At 40.1% G+C, this 15,358-nt stretch overlaps 2 protein-coding genes across 4 annotated transcripts in view; one reads left to right on the top strand and one right to left on the bottom strand.

Moving 5' to 3' along the window:
* Positions 1–1,693, bottom strand: part of LOC113240184 (transcription factor GATA-4-like) — a 5,938-nt gene extending 4,245 nt beyond the window's left edge. For all 3 annotated transcript variants that reach the window (XM_026477424.1, XM_026477425.1, XM_026477426.1), the window contains exon 1: positions 1,530–1,693. The gene's annotated coding sequence lies outside the window, so the exon portion shown is untranslated. The remainder of the gene's footprint in view (positions 1–1,529) is intronic.
* An 8,214-nt stretch (positions 1,694–9,907) lies between these two features.
* LOC113240187 lies at positions 9,908–11,002 on the top strand. The gene is made up of 2 exons (XM_026477429.1): positions 9,908–10,280; positions 10,462–11,002. The coding sequence occupies exons 1-2, from the start codon at positions 9,990–9,992 to the stop codon at positions 10,501–10,503; spliced, it is 333 nt and encodes a 110-aa protein (XP_026333214.1). The 5' UTR covers positions 9,908–9,989; the 3' UTR covers positions 10,504–11,002.
* Positions 11,003–15,358: the final 4,356 nt, after the last annotated feature.

Below are 15,358 nucleotides of genomic sequence, written 5' to 3'. Positions count from 1 at the left end.
GCGCGCGCGCACACACAGACAGACCAACGCAAACGCATGTGCCTGCTGTGTGATAACGGTCAGCATTTAGTGGATCAGAGATTTCCTTCTTTAATATGACAACTTACATTTGGCAACGCTTTTCCTTTCGTAATTTCGCCACATTTTCTACATAGGTAGCACTACTTCTCATTATTGGTCGCGCTCACGGAAATAATTGTACTCTCAAATGTAATTGCTGTTTTTATAAACAGCTTTAAGAGAGTTTAAGTTCTATAATAAGCTCCGAGTTTTTTATCATTTTTACCTTTTATATATATAAACCATATAATATACCATATAATAAACCATATAAGTATATAATATAAACCAGCATGGTTTATATAATATAACTTTAGTATTTTTTATATGTTCAAAATCTGGCAAATGTTTTACATAATTTAATATACAAGTACATATTTATTTATCGGTTTACATTTTCTTTTAATTTTAAAGAGTGTATTGTTTACATTCATATTTGATTAGATGTGACCATGATCATGAATTACACACACGTTAGCGAATTTTTTATTTGGATTTCATCATCTTCCTCAACGTCAAAAGACTAACGAATATCCAATGAATTTTTCTGAGTCGAATAGAGCTCGGAGGAATGTTGTTCCTGGTCCGAAATTGAGCACTCGTCATTGTGTTGCTCGTGTGTGTTCAAAATCAGTTATTTCTTGACACGGGTCTCCAATGATCTAAGGAGATCTGTCCAAATGTACTGAAGCCCAAATTTCTTACCCTTTAATCGACCAAGAGGCTTTTCCTGATAACATTTGATTAAATCTTTAGATTTGGATTGAATGGTGTATATTACGATGAAAGAAGGACTTTATATACTATATAGTTTTTATTAGATACTTTATAAAAATGTTACATAATTATTTGTTGTAAATAGTGGCACCCATACAATGACAATGGAACGAGGCAGAATCGCTGAAAATGATTAATACCTGTCTCGAATGCTGAAAACAGAACCTTGAAAGAAAATATGATAAGTATGATACTAGTTCTGCATTTCCTACAATATTCTCAATAATGCGATCTATTAACTAGGTAGGTACTTCTCTCTCTGATTCAGGCTGATTCACACTACACATCAGTAATATTTCGACGCGTATGCGCATATACACAATCTCTGTAATCGTTAGCTGGCAACTCAAATAAAAAATAATTTATTTAAAGTACGTCATACCGTAAAATGTCCGGACCGACCTATACCATTTTTTGACCTTTTACGAATGAAGCTAAATACTAAGCCAAATGAAACTCAAGATTCTCAACGCTCAATTGGCATAATAAAGAAAATTCTGCGAATATACTCCTAAAACTATTTCTCTTGCGCTATTAAAAGTACAAATAAGTTATTAAACGATTCATTTACAACTTTAAGAAAATAGGCCATGAATCAAACTTCAAGTGAATGCTCGACAGGATGTTCCTCACTTGTTTACTGAAAAATGTCTGAAGAGAATTTTTAAAAGAAATAAAGCTTGATAACTTACTTGTGGTTGTTTTAATCGGCTAATTGAGTTGTCAAATGTCGTAGTCTAATCTTTGGTACTTCTTTGGCAGCGGCGGTGGAGCAGCATCGCGGGCGTCAGTCGAAGAGCGCTATCGGGTGATAGCACGTAGAGAGTGGCCCTGTGGCCGGCCTGGACTGAGCGGCGGCGGCGGCGGCGGCCAGGTGCGCGGCGGGCGCTCGCTCAGCGGCAGCCATACAGCAGCAGGTGCGCTGTGTGTGTGTGAATGCGCGCGCGCTGATTGGTCGTCGTTTTCAGCATTTTCCCGGTCGTGAAAACTGCCCCCGCCGTCTGCCCCTACCGCCTGTTACTATGAGTCACGAATTGCTTAAGTACATTAGTTGTTAAACACCATCACTTTATGTAAAATTGCATTAGTTTTTGAGTGTCAAATTTGAATTCAAACAATGTTTCACCAATTAGAGTAAACTTTTAGTTTCATGATGTAGTGATAGCTTAGTAAGTGGCAGGTGATGCCCAGAGATCGAGTTTTGCCATGAGCCTGTACCACTGAGTCACGTGTATTAACCGAGAAGGAAAACATGATGCCCGCTTTACAGAGAAGGTTCGCGTAATCTACTGCCAACATTTTTCTCAGAGGAGAGTCGTGTCGAGGAGTGGCGCACTAATATGGAATAGCTCTGTACTTTAATAGAATACTTGCAGAAGTTGCAACAACTTTACTGCTTTCTTCTTATTAATTGCCGGATTGCCTCGTATAGGCACACACAAGTGGATACGGAGTCCTGAGCAGTACGATTCATGCAAGGCGTCTTCTTGTAAACAGATATTATAGAACGAATGATGTATTTATACACTATTTAGTCAGGCAAGTCATGCAGCTCGTATTTCTTGTAAGAAATGTAAACTAGTACATACTAGTACTAGTACATACTAGTACCTTCGTACACATGTACGAAGGAACACAATACATTAGATCTAATGCTGAAAAAGAGAATATGCCACAGTTGGACAGTCCCAGCGCACGTGTAGTTGCTTTTGGTAAGGGTAGTATAATTAATTATTATTTCACATACAAACCATTAAGACGAAATACGATACACATAGTAGCCTTGCCTGGAGGTGTGTAAGGCACATGGATGAATTAACTCTGCTCGTACGACATTGCTGCAATGTCGTAATGGGTAAAACCGAATTGTAGACGTGACTTCAAATATGGGTATACATTCGCGTGCTCGAACATGTCAAAATTAACGATTCCCTTGAAACCATAGGTATCGACGTTGTTGTCAGTAAATCGGTGTTTGTTATCGAGATCCAGTATCTCCACTTGCAATCAAATATCGCGTATTCATATTATCGATGCGCGATGGTAGAAATATACCTTCGTCGCGGGAATGTAGAACATGGTAAATATAAAATGGTCTTACAGGTTATGACACATTGCGAGCTGTGAGCGTATTGTTGTTTCGGTTTAGATAGTCACCTTAGCAATCGTCTGTAGGTAAATGGTAGAATTGGGAAATGTAATGTGTAGGTATATTTGTTAAAAAGACTGTGTACATGGTCTTTAAGGTGGGAAACAAGTGCCCTACTTTTGTACCACCCGTCTTACTCAACGGTGTTACTCTTAAAAGAGTATTTACTTTAAATATCTTGGGCATTTGGTGACCGAGGATCTTAGGGATGATGCGGATATGGAAAGGGAGCGCAGGGCATTGTCAGTTCGGGCGAACATGTTGGTTCGAAGGTTTGCTAGATGTACGGATACAGTGAAGATAACATTGTTTAAGGCATTTTGTACATCACTGTACACGGCAAGTTTGTCGTTCAAATATACCCAAAAATCTTACAATTCTCTGCGAGTCCAATTTAATAATGCATTCAGGGCACTGTTGCAGCTCCCGCGCTTTTGCACCGCTTCAGGCATGTTCGCAGATGCGCGCGTGGACGGCTTTGATGCAGTCTGGCGAAAGAAAACTGCCTCGCTGTTGAACAGAATGCGCGGGAGCTGTAACGGCATCCTGAAAGCGATAGCTGATAGACCTTATTGCCCGATGATGTATACACTCGCACAGAGGCCTATTTCATTGTTAGTTATTAAGTATTAATCTAGGATAAGCTCTAGTAACATTAAAATGGACCTTAAATGTTGTCTGAAGCAAATAAATTATTATTATTGTTATTACAAAGAGAATTTCTATGTAGTTGTTGCTTGCTACGGTTGCGATTGAAGGGAGTGTTGCGTGTGCGCCGGCCCCAGTCCTCAAGGCTTTCGTTTTTATGACTTTACTGCCGAACGGAATCGAATAATCCGAGCTGATCCCAATACAAAATTAATGGTAGGTGTTTAAAAAATAATTTCGTTTACAACACCCGTTGTAATAACTAATAAAAATTTGTCGATAAGGCGGCGTTAATGCGTTCTGCGCTATCTTATCGATTAACGGCTTACTTAAGACATCGATCATCGGTCTAATTACACCGATAGTGGCACTTTATCGAAGCCCGGGCCCTGGCCTGGTGCCCGCCGCGGATGCTGCTGCTGCTGCTGTGAAGGCCCCTCCAATAATACAATGGCCAAGTGCAGCGATCGCAAGGGTCTGAAGTGCTGGGCGAGTTCCGGCGACGCGGGCAATGACGTGCGCTCATCGCCAAATATAGGTTTCGCGGTAAACACTGTGAATCACCTTGCGCACCAAGCGTCCGCCGCCCGCCTCGCCTCCGCGGCCTATCACGATACCGATTTGTCACACTTATCGTTGATAGCCATTACCATCTTCTTACTAACTTTTACATTTATATTCATTTATCACTGCTGCGCACGGGTCTCCTTTCAGACGAGGGTTTAGGCCATAGTCCTCCGCTCTGGCCCAATGCGGGTTGGGGGACTTCACACGTTTTCCGGGGGTTGTGAACCTTCTTCAACGTGCAGGGTTCATCACGATGTTGTCCGTCACCGAAAAGCTCATGATAAATTTCGCACATAAATTCCGAGAAACTGAGAGGTGCGAGCTCGGATTCGACCCCCGACCATCTGCTTGAGAGGTGGTAAGTCAAACCATTACGGCTTCATTGTAGTGTATAGTAGCTTTTATTAGTAAGAGCGTTTTTTAAGTTGTTAGGTTGTTAATGAATTGTTTTGTTTTGTTTTCTTGTTTCCTATACGTACTAGGGTAATTTGTTGTATATTTTTATTGACATTGCATACATGTAGGTACCACCTTAATTTTGATGTCGGTAATTCCAGACTTTTCTGCATTTTGTTGGATGACGTTGTCGGGCCGCATCTCTCACTTTAGTGTGAAATTGTGGGTACTGTTTTTACAAATTTGCAAGTTTCCAAAATATACATTTGGTTCAGGGATCAAGTTTTATGTTGAATGAAAAAAAAATGTATTATTCTAACGCACTGCTTTTGTTTCATAAAGAGGTCGTTTACAGTTGTTCTATTACCCCATACTACGATCCCGTATGATAGCCACGCGTACGCGTACGCATGGCGCACGCGTAGTAAGCGCGAAAGGGCAGATCGTAAATTGGCAGACTTTTTTTAAATTCTTTTAAGGCGTATAGACTGTTTTTTTGGAATTTTTTGTATAAGCTGTTTGTCATTCACGTTTGTGTCAATATACATATACTTACTCCGCAGGCTAGGCGACCCAAAATATGTCCCGGCCTCCGAGACGAGATGAGTCCACTTTCTTCGGCCCTGTGCAATCACATGCCAATTGATTGCTTGTAAATCGCGCAAGTCCACCTCAACGGCGTCGCCCCGATACTTGGGACGACCAACTGCGCTACGTCCAGTAGGTCGACCCAGACAGGCTCTCTTCTCTCTCTCATCCTTTCTAAATGGCCGAGTCAGGGAAGTCTGTGCGTTTTGGTTTCGCCCATGATATTTGGCATCCAAACAAACCTAATACCGAAATGTATAATGATACATTCTGAGTAAATTAAATGTTTCGACTTTAACTTACTACTACCCAAATTACTTACTGAATTTGTAAGCCGCTATTGTAGTGGAGCGGTTTTTTCCGACAATCGTTTTGTAATTTATCAAATAACATCGTATTTTTCACGGAATGAACACAGGCGGTTTCACATTGCCTGCATGATGATGATCATCATCTGAAATACTTTCGATGCCGCGGGTAGCAATGCGATCGGCATATAATTACACAGATCACACTTACTTCCTTTCTTATGGATCGGTTTTATTAGGGATTGATTGCTTAAGAAGATCCGGGAACGCGCCCTCAGTGTAGGATTGATTGACAAGTGTACAAAGGTGTATTCAAATTCAAATTCAAAATAATCTTTATTGCATAGGTACGCATTATTACACTTGACATCGTCACATTGGTTAAACTCTACCGCTCATTCGTAAGGCAGATTCCCCTGAGAAGAATGAGCAAGAAACTCTAGGGGTTGCTCTTTGTAAATAACATTTGTACACATTCTACATTTACAATATATTTTTTTTGTTTTCAAACATTAGAGATCGAGTTACTTCCATGAGCTAAACGGGTTATTACCGCGGATTTCTATCGTTTCAAGTACGCAGAAGTTGTATAATAACCTTTAGTGTAAAGTTTTTGTTTCACTATAGTTTTAAACCTCGTGAAAGGCAAATTTTGTATATCAACCGGAATCTTGTTATAGAAGTGTATATATTGCCCCTTAAATGAATAAGTGACTTTGTGAAGACGACTATCAAGACCAGCTAGTTTATTTTTATCCCTCGTATTAATGTTATGCCTGTCACTATTTTTCATAAAGAAATTACTATTCCTCTTAACATAAATTACATTTTCATAAATGTAACTGTGAGGCTAGTGTAAGAATGTCAATTTGCTTAAACTTATCTCTCAAAGATACTCTAGGGCCCAGATTGTAAATTGTCCTAACCGCATGTTTCTGCAGGACAAAGATTCTATTGATATCGGCGGCATTATCCCAAAGCAAAATGCCGTATGTCATTAGACTGTGAAAGTAGTTACTTCAGCTAATCACCAATCTAGCGGTTTCGACGTCTGAAAGTTACCGTATTTTTTTAATCGCCTACACTGCAGAGCCGAGCCGTTTTGATAACTTACTTATATGGAGACCCCATTGCAATTTAGCATCTAAAGTTAGAAACCTAGAAATAGGTACAACTGTATCCACAAGATTCAATATTTCGTTTCTAACTAAATAAATAATAAATAAATAAATAACGCACACACTCAACATAGCCCCGCATTAAGGAAACCCTGTGTCGCGGGTGCCATGGACACACACATAGACCACCACAAATTACACCCAAACTCACGAGAGAAATAAATGTAAGCCATACAAACATTTCTCCCGGCCCGGGAATTGGAAGGATATTGCTTATTTGACAAATTGTATAATTTTAATTTATGACATTATTTAACTTCAATTTTTTTTAATATTTGCGTGCCAGTATCTGGTGCAACACGTGTTCTTGACACCTTGTATAATAATATCTTTTCTTACCGTGTTTGCTTGCGAATAAATATTTCATTTCATTTCATTTCATTTCATGCGAATATTTTACACAATTCTTATTTCAATCACGCACAGTGGTTAAATTTTAGTATTTCTATTTTGTTCCTTGTTTTCCTGGGATGTCTGGTTTTCACTAGATTAAAGTTGCCTGGATTTTGTTTTATATAAACACAGGCCTCGTAAATATACATAGATGATAGGGTTAAAATATTTAGTTTTCTAAAATAGGGTACACAGCTTTCTCGCTGGCCCACACCAAACATGGCCCTGACACATTTCTTCTGGGTTTTAAACAGTGGTGTAATATGTGTTGCAGCAGCGTTCCCCCAAAGCAGCTGAGAGTTGGTAGTTATTGGTATTGGTATGGGTCTGAAATTGGTGAATCGGTGGTCTGAAATACTACCAAGTATTTTAGACCCCACCAATTTCTGATTCTGAAATACTACCAGATTTGAAAAGTGGAATAACTTTACTTTGCTTCATGAGGTTAGGAAAGATACCATCATCAACACATTTGTTAAAGACACATGCTAAGTAAGGCGCAATACAATCAACTATAGAACTAATTAAAACTCTGACTGATATACAATTTATTGGGATCGTTAATGTACGGAATGTCGATTAGTTTAAGCATTACGTTATTTCTATAAGCTTTAAGTCGACCATTATTTATCGGAAAACATATGATATCCTTTCTTGGCATTTTGTCAACAGTTATATTAAAAGTGACCAATTGATTGCAGTGATCAGAAGTTAATTTATTTACAATAGATTTCTTATTAGGTACGGCGTTACTATAATTAATGTTGTCTAAATAAGTGGCTGTAGTTGAAGTTATTCTAGTAGGCACCAAGAAAAGATTCACAAGATTATAACATTGGAAACATGACATGAACCTACTGCTAGCACTGGAATCTTCTAATAAGTTAACATTGAAGTCACCACAAACAGCAGTATATTTATTTGAATTATTTAATTTGCCTAAAACTTCATCTAATCTTTTTTCAAATAGTTCGTAAGATGAATGAATCTGAAAGGGAGTCTGTACACGCTTAATACAACAAGCCGTTCAAGCTCTATGCAGGGTATCTCTATAGTCCGCTCAATAGATAGGCTCACAATATCTGTACGTGTTCTTTAAATTTTAAATTATTTTTAATAAGAATTAAAGAGCGGCCATAATAGCTTTTTCTCTGCTGAACGAACTAGCCACCTGGTGATTGTTGAAGATAAACATGAACTGATGTTTAGATAAAAAGTGGTGCTCAGTAATATAAAGAATATCAATATTATTACAGTTAATAAATAATTCTATTTCTAACTCTTTGCCTTTCATGCCTTGAATATTTTGGTGCACCAGGTTTAATATACAATTTTGTATTAGGTAATGTCAATTCGTCTGCACATGCTCTTATTGGCGTGGGTAGTAATTCATCCACCCCGTAGCTGTATTTACTTTCTAAACTACGTATAATAAAAATAATAAGAAAGTATTAAAGGACGAAACAGCGAATTAGCAACAACTGGATACCAAATGAAAGTCAAATGTGTACAATGTACGAGTAGTTGAGATGATTTGTAGAAGCCACATCCAAATGTGGCTTCTACAAATCATAAAATGGCATAAATCGGCGACAAATAGATAAGACGGCGAGAATTTCCGTGAGTACGAGATGAGCGACGGCCACCGCGAGACCGCTCCCGTCCCCCCGCACCTTGACGCGGCTTCGACAGCTCCGACGTCTCAAGGACCTGCCACGCGATTACAATCTTCTTATTATCAACATGTTGACGTCTCTGTGATGGACATGTGGATTATCTCTCTGCGCAGTACTCTGCTTTCAGTCAGGGAAAATGTAATGGTGGGAATATAAGTACCTACTCTAAAATACGGCCGACAAACATAACCCAAGGAATGATCTGATAGTAGCTGGGGAGACATCGTGATGTGTGGCAATCCTCGCTCGTTGCCTTATCGCGTTATCAGAGCGCTCCCGCCCCCGCGCCGCGGCCCGCGCCCCCTTTGGCTCTAGTCAGGACGCGCCGTGAGCGCTCGCACTGAATTAGGGCGGCATATTTTTATTATTACAAATATAACCCGGTGGGAAGGTGATTTATCGCTTCCAAAACAATGTAGTCATCATCGTAAATCCATTATACATTCCACTACTGAACATGGGTATCCTCTAACCTGGCCCATTGCGGGTCGCGAACAGCCAGAAAATTAGTTATTTGATCGCAGGTTCTACAAAAAAAAAAGGTTCATCAAAAAAAGCTTTATGGACGTAGATGGAGGTAATGATATCGATCTATAGGATATGGCTAGGTCATCTACATCACATTATAGTCGACGATTTGTCGTCGGTGCGAGAAAAGGTGGGCATAACTTTCTTGAATTACAACTACAACGTAGCCGCACTCCCGCAATTCGTCGCACAAGCACTGCAGTAAAGGCTGGTTGTTGACCCCAGCGATACACGACCTGGGTATCGCGGTTTTCCTTAGATATGCAAAATGTTATCTCGTTTATCTTAACTAGGCGTTAATGTGAGGTCGGTTATCTTGGGGTGGTGATAATCGTATCTAACAGATAGGTACAGTATTAGCTGAACAGCTGTTGTGTTGTCGTGTGGTATGCACCGCATTGCAGCTGCGGGCGCCGGAGCCGCCCTGCGTCGCAGCATTCCAATTGCCAGCTATGAGTATTAAATGGCGACGAGTTCATACTAAAGTTAATCCGCCGTGCGGTGTTGCGGTTGTGTGTGTGCATGGTGTTCGTGTGTCGGCTGGGTGCGTTCGCGTCGCGAGTGACGTGATAACCTGAGCAAACAGTGCCACAGCGCGAAACAAATATTTGAAGGGAACGGGCATCCTCCTCACGCCCCGCGCCTTCGACCGCGCCACGGTCGTTCCCGCGTGAGCTCGCTTCGAACCTGCGTCGGCGCACCACCGCCACTGCAGCTATCTATGCCCATATCTCGCGATATTATCCCCGATACTAGTAATTATCAGATACAAACCTCTCAGACTCGATTACGGGAGCCGGTATCTATGCGGAGCTTCCCGCCCGCGAGATACACTATCGGGGAGAAGTTAACGTATCTAGTCCCCGCTTATAAGGCGGGTAGCGGCGACGGTAGCAACGATAGTGCATTCGTGGCGGGCTGCGCGCGAGGGTCGGCTGTCGCCCGCCCTGTGGCGGCGTCGATGCGGACTCGTGAAGGGTGCGCGGGCCGAGGGGCGAGGGGCGACGGGGAGGTAATCCTCGCGGATCTGATATCGTCGACACATCGACGGATTATTGATGGGCGCCGCTCGACCTCATCGTGATCTTATCAGTTGTTTTTTTGTACAATATTTTCCGTGAAAAGCTAATAAAGAGTGAGGCGCGGCGGCGCGGGGCGGGGCGATGGAGTGATAAGCGGCCATATTGTTTCAGTCGCCCCCGCCGCTGACCACCTCACCTCCCCGCCGCACCTGAAGCCCGTCACGTCCACCGTCCACGCTGCTACTCTGCTATGAGTGCAACAACCCTGATGACCAATTCATCCACGGCCTAGGCCCTAGGACTCAGCCAGAGTCGTCTTTGACACAGCTGCGTGGATATTTATATGTAAGAACAGCTAATAATTGTGGAGTATCGTTAAATTTGCTTAGATAATGTTTTCATGTATTGCACTAATACGTTACTCAATTATAGGAAACGTTTACTCATCACCGCAGCCATCAGGAAGACGATTTTCTTAATTGTAATACTTAGTCCATAGACGTGTGTGATGTTTAAGTCACGGCGCCATAGTTGCAGCCGTCGGCGATTATGCGTGGCTGGCTCTATGCGACGTACTTTCCTGTTAACATTCCTTCTATTAAGGTACAAACTAGCCTTAAGAAATGTGTGGGCTGTATTTGTAAAAGCTGGCAGGAGATAATTTGCCGAGATCGGAAAGTTATTGCTCGAACACAATGACTTATATTTAACTGTCTCTAGATGAATTTTCATCAAATGGGTTAACCAAAATATAGCAATCGGTTTCAATGTTTCTGTTCTCGTTTACTTGTTGCACTTATTTAGATATATAAATACAAAACAATGCAATTAAACCGCGACCCGTTGTTTGGTTACTGGCGACGGTCCATGACTTTTCACGACGCAGTATGTTGTGTGTAATTCGTAGGCCACTCACTAAAATGGAAAGAGATTATTTGTATCTTATACTTAGTCTTTGCAGCTTACAACTTTATTGCACCTTTGTTAGGCTCGCACCGTTGGTAGACCGTTGCGACAGTTGCTTCATAATTGCGCAGTCGTTGAAACTTGCACGGCGAAGAAGGTTCACAACACTTAGAAAACAGACAGGAGTAACATACCTCCATTAAGTCTTCTGCTTCGAGTAGATTCGTGCTCAGCGGTGGGACGTGTATTGTGTCAATAATGTGTGATTTAGGAGAGTGAAACTATGGGCATGAGATGAGTCTGGTAGACCTGCCTGGGTCGTTTCAACGCAACACCTATACAACAAGCCATGCCTTTGAAACGCTTTGTTTGCGATATCGAAGTGTAGGTATATTTAGTTGCAATTTTGTGTCGAGGCATGTGCCTCAATCTCTTATCGACGATAACCTCTTCAATGGAGTGACGCACGGATAATATGTAGTTGTACGTATTACTTATTGATTTCCCAACATTTTTGAGTAAATCTAAAATATGGACACTATAAAACAAGAATGTTTGAAATAAGCAATTATTTGTTTCCTCCGGTTTATTGACAAAATCAGACGGAAATGGCTATTCGACCAACCGTCCGGGATGCAGGTTCATACTTTGTGCCCTGTGTGTTGTGGCAAAATTGGATTTTAATTATTACCGTTTTACTGAGGTATTTGTTATTGTTCGATTCATCTGTATTTTTGTGTTGCACGTCAGCGAAGTCATTTCAATGTACAATAATACTTCTGATAAGAGCAAGACATCGCCTGCGCCTTAACAATCAAGCTATCTTAGTCTTTTCAGCAATTTTCAAGAGTCTTACGTGCTACAGGTAATATAATAGATATTTAGATCTGTTATAATTGTTTCCTTGCAAATTTTACAAAAGTTATAATAGAAAATTTAATCGTCAACGAACAAAATATGATATGGACCATTCTGCTATGTGCGTGTTTCGTTACAACAAATGCAACCCGCCGCCGCCGCCGCCGCGCCGTGACACGTGTGACTCTGGTGATGATTCAATACGCAACATAAAATAGAAGCACAAGGACTAAACATACAATTGTAAAAAAATACTCTACCTACTGAATGAACCTACTACTGACACCTCTCCGAGTAATCAAATCAATTACTTTAAGGTGCATGTGTTTATAGTATTTCACGTCCGCCAATTTAAAAACTACTAAGATGTGTATTTAAAAATTTAGAGGTATCTAATTCAATAAAACAAGCTGGACCTTTTCTGTGTTAGATTTTCTGTATTACATTTTATAGGGCTACATCCAATAATAGAATAATTTAGCAAGTCCCGCCCAACTCCAGTCGACTGTGGCTCGAATGGATACCTACTCATTTGGCTTTAACTCAAAGTATCAAAGGTAGACTATTTCATGAAGTCTCGTGCCCAGGATGCTGGCATCGTTTCTTTTGGACAGCCAAGCATACTTAACGGACCCCAAACGAGAGCTGCTGATGCTACTGAAGTGACTACGTGCGCTGTGTGTCGAGGAGAGGAACAATGCTGGATTATTGCAATGTGTGTGCTACCACCACGATTAAATTATTGGCGTATATTGTCCTCAAGTTAACCATAGAGTTCCTAGTGAAAGAGTTCGTTGCCTCGTTCGCCCCTTCACTCGGCATCATAAAAAAATAAAAAATCCAGTTAGACCTACAGGTGCATCTACTTTGTGATTATTGTTTAGTGCATTCGAGTACAGGGCCAGCAGCGCCTCAAACGGGGCCATTAAGGTTTGGATTCAATTGTACGGCGCTCGCAATAACAACAGTTCACAGTCCAAGGTGTCAAGCGATATGCTCTATACGTAATTGGATACTCTGTACATGTTTAGACAATATCCTCAGTGTGTTTGTATGCCTAATGTTCGCCGGTCGCAGTGAAATTATACTTATTTTATTACTGTCAACTTCAGTACTTTTGTAGCAATAGATAAATAAATCAACTTATACGGATTGGCTTAGGTTAGGTTAGTTAAGTGTCCATGTACATATATATAGACCATACACATAAATAAGTCAATACATAGAACATATATACATATAGAATTCCTTTTAGCACTAAGTCCGCTTCTGTACCATTACGTGTTGTGGGCAATAAAGTTTAATAAATAAACGAATAGATAGATATACCAGAAGAGAGAACTGATTTAAATATATGTATATTTATATATATAGTATATTTAGTTAAATATACATTATTTATTTATTTATTAAATTACGATTTTTTTACAATTTTATTCTTTACGATGCTGCCATAGGCGGGTCGGGTTCGGCTTGATTACATACGAACTCCATAGTGTGTCAATTAAGGTAAATTATTTAATAAACAAGTCACATTGTCAGTTACCACATTTTGTTTCTTGGTGTTCTTTGAAGGATCATTACTGAAAAACAAAAATAAAAGCGATCCCAGAATACTACCCCGTTGGACACGGCTACTATTATTTTGAATAGGGATCTTTTATTGAGTATGGTGTATGTCTTATTACAAAAATGTACAACTTTGGTACATGTTGCCTGTCAATTATACATGATGTTGACTAATCCAGTGCTTTTCCACGTACTCCATATTTCTATTTAGTTCGGTAGTAAGTCATAAAGTACACAATCAAAATGCTTTTGACGTCTGTAAAAACTTGGTTTTTAACAATAGGAAAATACATTTGTCGACCTTTTCTTACGAATTTCCACCATTGTCTATCAAATAAAATAGGTGAGAAAAAACTTTTGTGCGCAATACGCACAAAATTCTTGACAAATATTGGAATTGGAGCCACTGATCTGTAATTACTTATCACTTTTTGTCGCCTTTTTTATATAGCGGCTTGATAATAGAAAATTTGATGAGTGACGGAAATACACCATTTTGAATAGACAAATCAATAATCTCATATAATTGATTTACCTATTCAAAATGGTGTATTAGAGACGATTATAAGAGACGAGGCGAGTCATGTTGCCGTTTCTTTCAGGATACGTGCACAAATTCTAACGCATTTTTCAATGACCTATCATTTCACATTCATAGAGTCTCTTATGAAGAAATGGTGCCTCAAGATAGTATTATCGGACCTATCCTATTCCTGATCTACATTAGTGAGTTATGTCGCCTAGACTTGTAGCAGGGTAAATATATCTGTTTCGCCGACGACACATGCCTTTTGTTTGCTGGTAGCGACTGAGGTCTCAATCGTGTGATGCAGTGGCTTAACTCTAACGTACTTATAATCAACTCTGATAAAACGATGTATATTGACCAATACACATGTTTATTGACCACACTTGTGACCAGAAAGGACAGTGTACATGCCCTGACCTTAACCGCACTGCCTCTATACAATATCTGGGTGTCACTATAGACTTTAATTTGTCAAACACATAAATCTCCTGAAAGTAAGAACTCGAAAATTAATATATGTACATTTTTAAAAATCTCCGGCATAACGCAGCCTTCAAATTGCTCAAGACTGCTTATTACGCCCAGTGTCAGTCCATCTTGACCTATTCACTTTTGTCCTGGGGCGGCGCTCCTAAAACACTACTTCTGACACTAGAAAGGGCCCAAAGGGCCGTTCTAAATGTGGTATCTTTTCGCAATTCCCTTTAACCCACAAGAGAATTATGCCTATTGGAGGGTTCTTACGGTGCGCCAATTGTTCATACAGATGGTTATCCTAAAGCAGCACTTTCTTCTCCCTTATGATCCAGTCCTTAAACAAACCAAACGTAGACACTATATGGTTTGCAGAAGGTCGTCTCCAAATACCTCTTTTGCCCATAAATTCTTTAGTTTCTTGAGTCCGTATTTGTACGACTTATGCAACGGCCAAATCAACATCTACCCATTGTCATCTTATGAATGTAAGACAAAAGTTGCCGTATGGTTATGAAAGCTATCATACGGGGATATTGAACAACTCCTTAGCGTAATTGGTTAGCTTCACACGTTGTACATACAATTTGATAGAAATCCCAAAAATTTACCTTTATTTGTTTTCATTCATCTCTCTATTAAACATTTCAATCTTTTCTGCTCGCTCACTCACTCAGGCATACGTCACACACACACACACACACACACACACACACACACACACACACACAC

This window comes from Hyposmocoma kahamanoa, unplaced genomic scaffold (genome assembly GCF_003589595.1).
Source record: "Hyposmocoma kahamanoa isolate Upper Pololo Valley unplaced genomic scaffold, ASM358959v1 122, whole genome shotgun sequence".
NCBI classification, from domain to species: domain Eukaryota; kingdom Metazoa; phylum Arthropoda; class Insecta; order Lepidoptera; family Cosmopterigidae; genus Hyposmocoma; species Hyposmocoma kahamanoa.
The sequence above is the reverse complement of the archived record's forward strand: the minus strand, read 5'-3'. Positions and strand labels throughout refer to the sequence as shown.